General features: G+C 41.9%; 1 protein-coding gene across 1 annotated transcript; it reads right to left on the bottom strand.

The window, feature by feature from the left end:
* Nucleotides 1-2,090: 2,090 nt before the first annotated feature.
* On the bottom strand, nucleotides 2,091-6,701 carry tmem254 (transmembrane protein 254). Its single transcript, XM_036546862.1, has 4 exons — nucleotides 6,604-6,701; nucleotides 4,809-4,912; nucleotides 3,715-3,774; nucleotides 2,091-3,185 (listed from the first exon to the last, which is right to left on the bottom strand). The coding sequence occupies exons 1-4, from the start codon at nucleotides 6,688-6,690 to the stop codon at nucleotides 3,062-3,064; spliced, it is 375 nt and encodes a 124-aa protein (XP_036402755.1). The 5' UTR covers nucleotides 6,691-6,701; the 3' UTR covers nucleotides 2,091-3,061.
* Between the last annotated feature and the right edge of the window lie 6,249 nt (nucleotides 6,702-12,950).

Raw genomic sequence — 12,950 nt, 5'->3', positions numbered from 1 at the left:
AAGATTGTTATGAAATGTTGTACATATTTATCTATTTATAACACTGTGTATGAATGTGATAGGAATGCTGTCCATAAGAGTGTGCTGGAAAAATATACAAATATATTCTGTAATTTGATGTCCCTGTTTTTCTTCATTATACATTATTTGTCATTTCTACAGTAAATATGAAGGAAATATTCAGATTTCATAAAAGCAATATATTCCCTTTGTCTTGAACAGGTGTATATTATGAAGCAGTAGGTCATACTGTGACATGTTTACTTCCTGTGTTCTGCTCACCACCTGTAAAAAAAGGAACAATCAAACACAGAAGTAGGCCAAAGGTGGCTCTGGTCCTGCAGGCTCATCCTCTTACCCCCCACAGAGAGAGGGAGAGAAGGAGCGAGAGTAGAAGAGAGATGCTCAACGCTAAGATGAAAGTGTTACCTCACTACTCAAGATAACATCCCTTTGATTAACGACTGGAGACAGTGCTGAGGGAGAGATGGGAGATTAAGACGGACTAATTCCCCCTAAGTTCATTAGCGAAGGACGGCCTGACCCCATATGTCTGAGAGCGCTTTCCTGCACTGAGCATGCGCAGCACCGGACGCAGGCCCCCCTGCACCCATACTTCCTGGCAAGGGGAGACATTTTCACAGTACAGGGCCCCGGTATATGAGTGGAAAAATCAGGGCCATTCAGGAGCCAAAAGCAGGATGAACAGACCTCTGAAGCCAACTCTTTGGTGCTGTCATGTGACCACAAGAAATGTCAGTGCTTAAGCAGCAATGGCTTTAGCCACAAATATTTAGACCCAGATAGACTCTGCCTTTACTTCCTGCCTGAGATCATTGTGAAATGATACTGTGTGCTGAATGTAAAGCGGCACACTTGGAATGCCTGTGAATATTACATTATTTTTTTTTGCGTAGCAGACACCCTTATCCAGGCCGACCCGCGTATCTTAAATTCTTTATGTATTATCAGTTTAATAGCTTTGTATCTACAGAAGTGATTCAAGTAGTGCACCATGTGGGATTCAAGCCTGCAGTGTGCTTACACACAGAGCTCCTCAGCACCACACTGCCACCCATGAAGTATTCAATACAGCTCAGCACAGATCTGAAACGCCTCATGGAAACATGAGAGGAATAATAATCCAATTCTACTCTTGTGTAGATGAATGCACAAAGCTTGTTACAACGCACAGCATTTACACATAAACATTAGCACTAATTCAGTTTCCGTGCAGCAATTGAATGAGCTTCTTACAAGCTGCTCTGCTTAAGAGTGTTAAATTAGCAAATGTAAATTGTTTTTCCTCTTTTTTTACTTATTACATTTGTGCTGCTGGCAGTTTATATTCTATCAATTTCACATTCAGTTCAGATGTGCAAATCATTTGGTTTATGTTCTGTTAAAACAATTTTGTCTCCAACACAGGCGTCCACTTGCTAGGCCTTTGGAACTCAACCTACAAAAATCACCTCACACCTCCCCGCACACTGCAATGTCCCACATGGTGTTTACCATGGAGACCGCCCACTCCTGAAGGCAGCACTTCCTGCCTCTCTGCTCATTGAGCTTTAAACCCTGCTAACCTTCTGACCTTTCTTTCTCTTAGCAGTCAGGATCAGTAGGTTAGCGCTGGATCAGTGAGGAGCAGATGCCTGATCTCCCAACGACACACCCCTGTTCTTACACATTCCTCCTGGGAGTGACGCTTTTTCCCTGCTCCTGTAGGTATAGCTGGTCACACATTCACACATGCGTGCATGTACACACATGTATAAGCACACATACTCGCACACAAAACACAGAGGCAGACACTCAAGCGCATAGCAAAATGGACACAAACCAAAGTGCACACATACTCATATACTGACATACACACATGTATGTACGCACTGTCACTCACAGGGATCACAGTGACCATATTTGGAGCCTACAGCACTGATGCAGTGAGATGAAAGTGTTTCCATGGTAATGCCAGTACTGCCACCACATGGGAATGAGGAGGTAGGGCAGGAGAGACAACAGCGAAGACAAAGAGACATCTGAGATTTCAACCACACTTTATTTAAGGATTTACAGAGAGCAACAGCAGCAGCCATCTCTTAGGGAGAAGGAGTGCCATCAGTTATCCTTTAATTAAGGCTGGTCCCAGGTCAGTCCAGCAAATGGGAATGCAAGAGGAAAACCTTGTCAAAGCTGAGCACTGTGTGGACTTAGGACCATAACGTGACCATCCTGACAAAGTTGAGTTGGAAGCACAGCTCTGGTCACTGTGGGGACAGCGACCACAGACAGCAGTAAGCTGGAACTAACTAAAGGTCCGTTTCACTGTAGAGCAGATTCCTCCCACTAATGGATGAACACTACAGGAGAGAACCCTTTGAGAACAGTATTGGTGTGCCGAGTCTCTATTTCAGATCATGCTAAAGTTGTTAAACTAAACTCTTGCCCTCAGCTTCATTATCAAATACTTACTGGCCTTTTTGTCTGACAGTTACATTTATGGTACAAATGTAGTGATTACTACTGATCATGTTTGATCACTGATTTCAGATCACTGAACTACTGATCATTTTTGGGGATAAAAATCTATACCCCCTTCAAAGACACAGATTGGTGATATTTTTAAAAAATCACAGCATTTGGTCATTACTCTAGTCCTACAAATTAAATATATTAAAAATTCACACAATCTACCCCCCTTTGAGGATTTTACCAAATCATGTAGTGTGATCTAAAGAAGATGAATTGTTTTCAAAAAGTGTGTAAAATTTTGTTTGAAATGTACCCATGTCTCTTCTGATGCCAGCAGACAGTAAAGCAATGGTAATAATCTGGCTGCTCTTAACAGCGCCCAGAGAGATAGCCCCTCCCGTCACAGAGGGTATGTCCTCACAGGCACAGCTGAATGGTGAATTATGGAAAAGTCCGCAGAGTCCAGTGTTGTCCGGTCCTGCAGAGCGCTGTAGGGCTTTGTGACATTTGCTCCAGATGCCAAGATGATGGGGTCTTGTTGGTGTCAGTACCTTCCAGTTGGAGGATGTGGATTTGCTCACTCGTATCAGTGGCGTTTGGGTCGCGGGTCGGGCCTGTATCTTAGCAGCAGGTTGAGAGAGGCGTAGCCAAACAGGAAGGTTTGGAGGAACCACAGGCCACGAGCTGTCACACTGTCCACCCCCTTGTTGCTATGGAGAACAGGCAAATAGGAAGCAGACATTGGAACTTACTGTACCTTGACTGGTACAAACACATGCTCAGCTACACAGAATCAAAAGTCCAGGATCTCTGCCACCCCATTCTGATGCTTTTTTTTGAATAGTCATGTACCAATGTTGACCATGCATATACATATCTTACTGCTCAAGCATACTGTGTAACTTTAACTACATTTTATAATTTGGTCAATGGCAGTGGTCTCATGTAAACTCGGTTATCTACTCATAACAGAAAGCTGTTCATGACTTCAGCTCTGAGTACATCCGCTGCCAGCTGTACCCGCAGTCTCCTTACGGCCTCACTGTGGGTCTTATGACAGTAACAGCTGCGCTTAACTGCGACATGCTGTGCAGATTCTGCACAGCTCCAGCCTCTCCACTGAGAGAGGACTGGAATCTACACAACGGGACCTCTGTGAATAGCCAGTTAGAGTGTAGCCCTGAGGCAGTGCTCTACCGTGTTCTTTAATGAGTAATCAGCTCCAAAGCGTGACCTCACCTGCAGACCTTCAGGCTGTAAAGTGCTTCAGCCAGGTGAACTGTCCAGGCCAACCACCAGCTGAAACACAGAGCGGCACCAGTCAAGCACAGGGTTTAAGGATTCCTTATACCATTATAATGTCAGCCTCCACAATAAGAATGATCCAAACCTTCCAAATATTCACAACATTCTGCTGGTCTGCAATGCTTTTACACAGGTTTAAGAATGAATGAAATGCTGAGGTACAATTTAAACTGGACATAAAATAAAAATCTCATGACGCTAACTGGTGTTGCTTCATGTGACACCACTCCATGTGGTTAGCAACATGTCATTTTAATTTGGACTCTACTGTCTAAAAGGCTCTAAAATCAGGACAAGGGCAGTAAATAGGTGGTGATAACTAGGTGAAAGGTTGCTCCGACCAATGTGACAAGTGGGATACTTCCATTGTTTTTGAGAATGGGAGTGTGACCTTGATGATAGATGAAAGTCCAAGTATGAAGTGAAAAAAAAGATGAGGTAAAATGAAAGGGAGGGAGCCGTAGGCACAAACAGACCAGAGGTATACAACTTTGCACATTTCACAGGAGTGCAATGATTCAACGCCCTGTTAGCGGTGTGGCACTGGGCCTACAGAAACCCTGTCGCTCCTTTGGTGTCTCATTAACAGCTTCACATGGCTTGCAAGAACACTAGTGAGGTGATTTGGCGTGATGGTAAATACAATTCAAACATGGCTTTAATTTTTGATTGCATTAACATTTTAACCATTCAAAACCAGTGACAAAATGTAATTTTTGTAGAATTCTGCAGCTGGAAATACAAATACCCACTCTTCCTTTCAGCAATTAGGCTATAAAGTATTTAGGTCTGGGAAATGGAGAGGAAATATTAAATAACTAAACTGGTATTTATGAATGCCTTAGACAGCCATAACAGAAATGCATACAGGATATGTAATTTGGTTTCCATTAATGAATTGCTCTTGTTGTGGAAATATTAATCAAAGGTAACAGTGTTATCAATCATTATATGCAATTAAATTTGCTATCCCTTGTGACAAATTAAATTGCATGCTGATGCCCTAGGAGTAGGAGGGGACAACTCACCCATAGTACATGATAGGGTAGTGATTCCCCACAAGGTATTTGGACAAGGACCCCAGTGGACCCAGTCTTTCATAGGGGAGCTGATCTGGCCAAAACACTACCCACTTGAACAAAAAGAAACACACAGTCAGCTCATTGACTCACTGTCAACTAAAACATACTCACACCATCAACTGTTTTCCTCACTACCCACTGAAACACAAGGTTATGCACACAGACAGACACAGATACACACAGCTCCTGAAAAAAAAATCTTCCACTAATTCAACAGACATAACATTACTTAGAGAGACAGGGTGGAGACTTAAGACAAGACATTGATACAGGCATCCTGCGGTGGGGAAATAATCTCTGCTGATTAGTGCAACACTGCAATCTTCCGGCTACTGAATGCGCAGACGACCAAGAGCCATTATCACAATGTTATTGTTATTGACACCACGCTAGTAGGGGATTACCTGTTCCGGGTTCAGAGTAACTGCTGGCCTTTATCAACAAGGCTGAAACAGGCTCCAGATCAATCAGCGATCAAAGTTCAATTCAATTCAGCACAGACATTGTTCCAAAGGCAAACTGCACTGCGCCCACACACCACCGCTCAAACATTGCTGGATTCTCTATTACATGCACAGCGAGATGACGAGCAGGCTGTCCTGGCAAAGGCTTTAACATTCCATCAAAAGCAAACCCCCTAAGCACTGATTTATTTTATTTCAGGACAGCAAGATGCTAAACTCAAAAAGAAAGCATTTTGCTCACCTGGATGCTCTGCAGGGGCACTGAAGAAAACAGGCTATGGGGAAACTACCATTCACCATGAGCACACTGACCATTCACACCTTTTTAATTCAGCAACAGTCCTCAACGCCACAGTCTTTCTCAACTAAATTTGCCTAAAAAATCTGTCCCTGTACATAAAAAAATACTTGTGATACAGTATAAACAGATTAAACATGTCAGATATTCTCAAAATGTCTGCAATTTTATTTACTGTATAGCATACAGTATGTATTTTACATGATAGTGTTGTTTAAACTTATCCTTGTCTATCTGAAACATAGAGATTAACTGCTGTCACACTGTCCATTGTGCCTCTGCAAATACATTTTACATTTCTGCCCAGTCCAGTGGGATGCATTTGGTACAATATAGCAATTGCTTTAATTAGCAATAAACATCATGTCATTGTCGATAACCAGCTATGTTCAGAGCCAGAAACATCAGACTGTGGGGCTTAACTGTTGCTATTCTTTTTCATTAATTCAGTTTGATCATTTCATCACACAAAATGAGAATGGTTTAGAAATACCTGAATGTGATTATCACACGTTTGATGCATTATAGCTATCCAGTGAGCTAGCTAGATGGCGAACTACTATGCTGGTGGTCACTGACTTACTAGGGTTACGTCCCTATCCCGTTCAGGTACGCACTACTCATGGTGGACGCACTACTTCAGTGGTGCTAACGTTACCTCACTACCAAGTTGAACTGTATTCTCATACAGCCGACTCACAATAGCACACCAACATTTAGCTAGTTAACTACAAAACGTAGGTATAGTCAGGATATTATTGTTAAGATAAGAATCCAATTATACTTTGGCGTCATATAATTATCTGTAACTTGACATGACAGTTAGCTGACAAGCTTGTGTAGTTTAGTTCCGCATCATACGGAACCTGTTTGCGAAGGCACCACATGAAGTGTCGCTGAACTAGCTACCAGCCACTGTATCTGGATATTTATGGAAACAACAAAGAAATTGTTCTTGATTGACAGTTACCGAGCTTACCGTATAATATCCCATAGAGAGGGTGATTGTTACTATCCAAAAGAGACTGGCTCTTCTGAAATACGCACACCCGTCACTTCTCGCCATGACTACGCTGGTTGAATGACCCACCTTGTCCTACTCTAAAACGTGTCCGTGCAGCTAATCGGAAGGATGTCATGGAACGCAAAAAAGAATACGATGTGGCTGTGTAATAGTAACAATATATCTGTGTTAATTTGGATATAGTTTATTATCATTCGGATAATTCTTATTATTTAGTGTTGATGTTGTTATAATTACAATTAATAATTAAACAGGCACGCTTATCTAGAGGGTCTAACAATATTATTATTATTATTATTATTATTATTATTATTATTATTATTATGTCTAGTTTAGTATTAGTATTTAGTATAGTCTATATTAGTATGTCTTTGTTTACTTAACCCTAATTACCATTAACTGGACAACTATTAGATTATGTTGTTGTCTACTACATATATTTAATGTAGTAGTCTGTATGGTAACTGTAGTAGTAGTATGTGTTCCCAGCTTTAGTGTCTTGTCCTGGCGAAAACCTCTCCCAACATTCCCAGTGCAGTTAAAGTGTACATGCACAATACGCCTGGCTTCGTCTGATCAAAAGGAGAACAATTGGTTTCAACCAACTGAAAATTATTTTAACTGTAATAAAGATTCCATGCTTGGCAAGTAGCTGTGAAAAAAATATCGTGAAACATTTCGTAAATTAAATGGGTGCCAAGGGGAAATCGAAAACTACTTAATAGTGAACGGTTGAAGCTTCATTGCGCCCCCTTGTGGTTCCATGATAATCAGCGCTAGATGTTTCACCCACGTTAATGTAGCCCGTACAAAAACCTGACCTCGCCTCAAATGAGATCTTTGTAATAAACAGGGTTATGGGACCTTGGTTATTATAAATGCATTGCAGTCCGTTTTTATTATTACGACTCGCATGCTATACAAAGGCAAACTGTAAACTTGAGGATTCTATTACAGTTTTTAATTTTTTTTATTATTTAAAGTTTTTTATTTTATTAAATGAATACATCAGAAGCACGACGGAGTATTAGGGCCACATTGACGACAAAAAATTCTGAGATTTCGAGAATAAGGTCGTAATATTATTACGAGAACAAAGTCGTAACTGAGAAAAAGTCATAATATTACAAGAATAAAGTCGTAATTTAATGAGAATAAAGCCATATACTCGTAAAATTTCGAGAAAAAAATATAAATATATATATTACCAGCAACCAACAAAACGGGCGAGAACTGCTGTTTGTCTCAGTATGTCATTATGTAATTATTTTAAGTGAATTCGGGAGTATGAGTAAGTGCGATCGTTCAGAGCCTCTTTGTCACTGAATTTACGTGAGGAAGGTTGTGATAAAGTATTTTTAAGAACACTTGATCATATATATGTCAATTGTATTGAAGTTACGATTTGCAGCAGAGCTGCTATTTCCATAAGACGAGTTAAGTTATTATGACTCCAGGCCATGCTGGGTCGTTGTGAATGATCTTTTTGAGTGGATTACACTACTTTAAAATGTGAACAGGAGTTTTCACGAGCTGTTAAGTGGTAGCTGTTTGATAGTTTGTTTCGAACAAGCATTTTGCAAAGCTGTTAATCGCCCTCCGGGCTTTTATCTTACGACTTAAGAAAGGCTGAAGCGAGTTTTTACACGGTGACAACGACAATGAATTGATATATTTTAGGCAACATGTGCGTATGCTACATTTGCATTTATTATCATGAACGTATAAGAGACGCATTTTAATGAACAGTTTTAAGTCCCTGACATATATTGATCTTTAAAAACAGCAGTTAATCATGTTTGCCAGTTTATCGACCTTTATTGTACAGATATATAGTTTGCAGGCCATGTTATGATCAATCTGCGTTTCCTTAATGCAACTGCACTGTGTATTAAATTATGAACAAATAGGAGTACATTTATTTTGTACTGTGCATGGATTTGTCATAATAAAATATACATGGGAGCCCTTTGCAATGTACTTAGTGTAGCATTAATTATAAAATTAAGACAAATTCTTTCATGTATGTGTAGAATTACATCTGTCATAATCTCAGGTGAAATTGTGTTGTAATCATTCATAGGGTATACCATTTTATGCCTTATATTTTGTTCATATTTTAAATTTTTTTGGAGTGGGTTACAGGTATGCACAGGAAGGATCATGTGATGGGGTAGTACCAGAGCCACTTTAGCCTACAATTCATCATGCATCAACATGCTGAGCCAAAGTATGGCCATTTCTCCCTTCCACCATCACATAAGGAGTTAATGGAAATGTTTAACATATAGATTGTATTACAAAATTGCAGTGGTATTTCAGTGTATGATTGGCATCTAAGTATTCAGTTCCATTTCTTGGCTTTCTTGTGTTTTATTGATATGGGACATCTGTATTTTTAACACCCTAAAGTACTTCTCTTTCAACCCATGATTTTTGTGTTCTTTTCATTTATGGCATATCAATATGTGTCTTACTGCACAGCCCTGATTATGTGATCAGACGTTGGTGACCCTGCATGTCTGGACAAGCCAGTTGCGGGCCTGGCAGACACCCAGAGAGCTCCTCTCAGTTGCCCACCTGAAAGGGGACTGCACTGCCAATGATAAGAAACCAGTTAGTGACAATGCAACCATTAGCTCTCCTTGTTTTAACACTTTTGATAGCCTGTATCTTGACTGCTGTATTTGAAAAGGAAAAAACAGAAGCTGCAAAAAGGTTCTATTCAGGCACCTTGCATTGATTAGAGTGCAGTGTTTCACAAGTGGCCATGTGAGTTAATAATTTTAAAGTCTTTTGTTTTATTGATTGAAGTGGCCTCAGTTTTTTGTTTGCAGAGAAATTACAATAAAAAGGTTTTGTATGTAACACCTAAATTCTGCTTGCAAGTGTGAATCTTTGCAATAGGGAGCAGTTTGCTGTCTTTTTGGTTTAGAATAAGACCTTGTGTTAGTTTAAGGTCTTTATGTATTTTTGCGTTGTTTTGTAAGTAATATATTAACACACAGTAGTATTATCTACAAAAGATCACTTGAGTTAAAGGTATATTTTTATATCTCTCTCCCTCTATATATATATTTTAGAAATGATATTCAGCTATAAGAAATGATTTACATTTGCCATGATATTAGCATAAGTAATGAATATATTTAATATATCACATAAACAAGGCAGTTGCATTGTATTAATGTTACATATGTTAAAAGTGGACTTGTGTGTTCTCTTTAATGCATTTACCATTGTATACTAACATAATTATCTGATTTTCATACATTGTGGTTCATGCATAAAACAAATCCAGAATAAACAACATGAGCATAAAAAAGACGTTAATGTCATTCCCAAATGCTCATGAATACAATAAACAAACTACATGCTTGTCAAATTGAATGCAAGTTTGGTTATTCTTATGTTGACCAAACATTCAGACAAGGCATTCTGTATTTAATGTGCGTTTTAAGGCAGAATTGAAAGGTCTTGATTATGATTTACAATTTTTGGAACTTCTGCAGATGTTCAGCATGAGTTTTCATTTCAGTTACCTGTGTTACCAGGTGCTTGCCTGTGCTCTGAAGGGAGCGGTGGAGATGGAGTGGAGGTGGGGGGTGGGGTTAGTGGTGGATTGGGATCTTTGTAAAGTACTCAGGTGTGATCTCGCCTAAATCCTTCAAAGGGAACCCCCGCCCCCAAACACTAGCATCTCTGCAAGGGGCAGAGCGTCCAATAAGCACTTATCTCTGAGGGTGAGGAGCGCTGGTGTATATATAAAGATGCTTCTGGAATCAGAGGACACCAGTGGTGCACCTACACTGTGAGGACTTGTGCTAACCTTCACTCCTCAGAGACATCCTAACTGACCATCAGCACCATGTGGAAGGACTCTCACACCGGTAAGGACTACTGTGAGCAGCAGGTTCTTGTCTTGGAAGGGTTACTGCAGATGTACTGGACTATTTGGTGAATGGTTTTTGGTAAAATGCCATATAAATGGGTTGCAAAATGTGAAACTGGTGATGCAAAATGTAGAGACAGATGTGTGGATGTGTGGGTGTCTGCCACATAAATTAATGATGCTCCTATGCATAATTAGAAAAAGCAAATGTGATTTTACCAGATTAATAATGGTCACAACTAATGATGTTTCTTCATAGTTCACAAAGCAGAAATTTGGTAGCTACTGCAAAAACTACTGTATGAACTTCATGAATTTTTTTCAACATTATAATGAAACTAAATGACCAAAAGTGTCTGTGCTTTTCTCTTAATCACCAACCCACCCAGGGCCTGTCAGAGTACTAGGAGATGGTGTTTGTATATGCATCTGTCTGTTCCCTACTGTGGGCTCCGGTCTGATGTGGCCTGTGTCTCCTTTTTTTCCCCTCCAGATATCTCAAGGCAGCCAGTCACCGACACCCCGTCCAGAAGCGCCAGTCGCAGGAAGAGGACCAGTTTCTCTAAGGAGCACGTGGAGCTGCTGAGAGCCACCTTTGAGACCGACCCGTACCCAGGCATTGGCCTCAGGGAGAGCCTGTCCCAAACCACTGGGCTGCCGGAGTCCCGCATCCAGGTTAGCATCCGCACTGGGTCTGATCCGGCACAGTCCCTCCGCCCCGGGGCACCATGGCATGGCAATGATTATACAGAAGATGCCTTTGTACAGATGTAAAGTGTATGGGCAGCTGATACTCTATCAGTTGTCTGTTTATCCTGTTATCATAGGATGATATTTGTGTTCTGTGTCTTTTTATCTACTGTCTGTTTTGATGGGGGTGTTATAGGTAGACAACATGGCAGACAACATAGAGTCCAAATGGCAGCTGCAAGACGAGAGATTAGCCAGGGATCTCTGACTGTATTCTGTATGGCTGTTGTGTCATTTGGGAAATGATTAACCCAGGCATTTGAAAGCCTGATAGTTCCTGTAAGGATCAACTATATGCAAGTTGCAATCTAATGTTTGATATTCTAACACTGTGCTCTAATGTCTGTTTATTTGTTTTTTCCAGGTGTGGTTCCAGAACAGGAGAGCCAGAACCCTGAAGAGCAAAGGCAATAAGAAGGTCTCCTGGCAAGGGGAGCCAGTGACTCCTCACACCAGTGCCTGTGGCTCCGCCCAAACCCCGCCCCCATACCACCACACTTTAGGAAAGGGGGAAATGCAACCTGGCCAGGCTGGACTCCAGGGCCCGATGCCGAAGGGAACGGCCCTCCACACCCCACCTCTCCAGCCTCTGTTCCCCCCTCAGGTGAAGGAGGAGATGGACGACAGCTGTTTCTATGGTCACTTCCTGCCTCTCACTGCCAGGGGAGCCGAGGAATCCCAGTCGTCAGGAGACATCAGCTACTGGAACACTTCCTGTAGGCCGCGGCAGGGCAGGCTCCCGGGCACCAGCACCAGCCCCTCACTGCAGAGTCCGGCCCCACAGCACATGTCAGGAGGCTGGGGGTCGCTGCCAGACCACATGTCCCCAGAGTCCCTGTGGAATCCATCGCCGCTGGATGCCAGGAGCGGTGACCCCAGCTTCAGACAGGCTTTCATTTTCCCCATGCAGGCTGAGTTTCTGCCTCCATACGAGCACCACAGCTTCCAAGACCACTATACTATGGGCAGCAATTCCCTGTCCCAGCCTGGTATCCCCTCCTCGCCCGACTCTGGGTGCTGGGAGGTGGGGCAGGAGAACACGCCCCCTTCTGGCTTTTGCCCTCAGTACAACAGCGGCTGGGCTGTGCCCGCCACAGAACATCACCTCGGTGCTCGGTTTCCAGGGCTGCCCACCCATTTAGATGCCCCACTGCCAGAGCTGCCAGTGCAGTCCCTGCAGGAGATCCTGGGCGACCTGGAGACAGAATGCTGGGGGGCCAGCGGGGCAGTCGCCCTCCCCACTGAGGACAAATTCGTTTACTGCTGACAGCCGAGTTCCTGGTCTAGGTACTCTATATGGCCTGTGAAGGATTATGCTGTTGTGTTGCTCTGACGGTGGGGTTAGGCAGGGTTGATGGGGCAGGGGGGACCAATTTTTATAATATTGTTTTTCAGGGGCAGGGTGGAGTTGTGTTGGCAGGGTGGGTTTTTATGATTTTGTTTTCCATATATATTTATATTTTCCCACTGACATGCATATTAGGGGAAATGTATTTAATTGCTGCACTTGTATTTCAATAAAAGTTTTTGTAATATATAATGCTTCTTTCTGTGGTGTTGTATTTTTAAATTTAAAAAAATAAGCTATTTCTAAGGTTCTTGGATTCCACGGAACCACAGTGCGAGCCATTATCTCCAAATGGAGAAGGCTTGGAGTAGT

This window comes from Megalops cyprinoides, chromosome 15 (assembly GCF_013368585.1).
Source record: "Megalops cyprinoides isolate fMegCyp1 chromosome 15, fMegCyp1.pri, whole genome shotgun sequence".
NCBI lineage: Eukaryota > Metazoa > Chordata > Actinopteri > Elopiformes > Megalopidae > Megalops > Megalops cyprinoides.
This window is presented reverse-complemented; position numbering and strand designations above follow the sequence as displayed.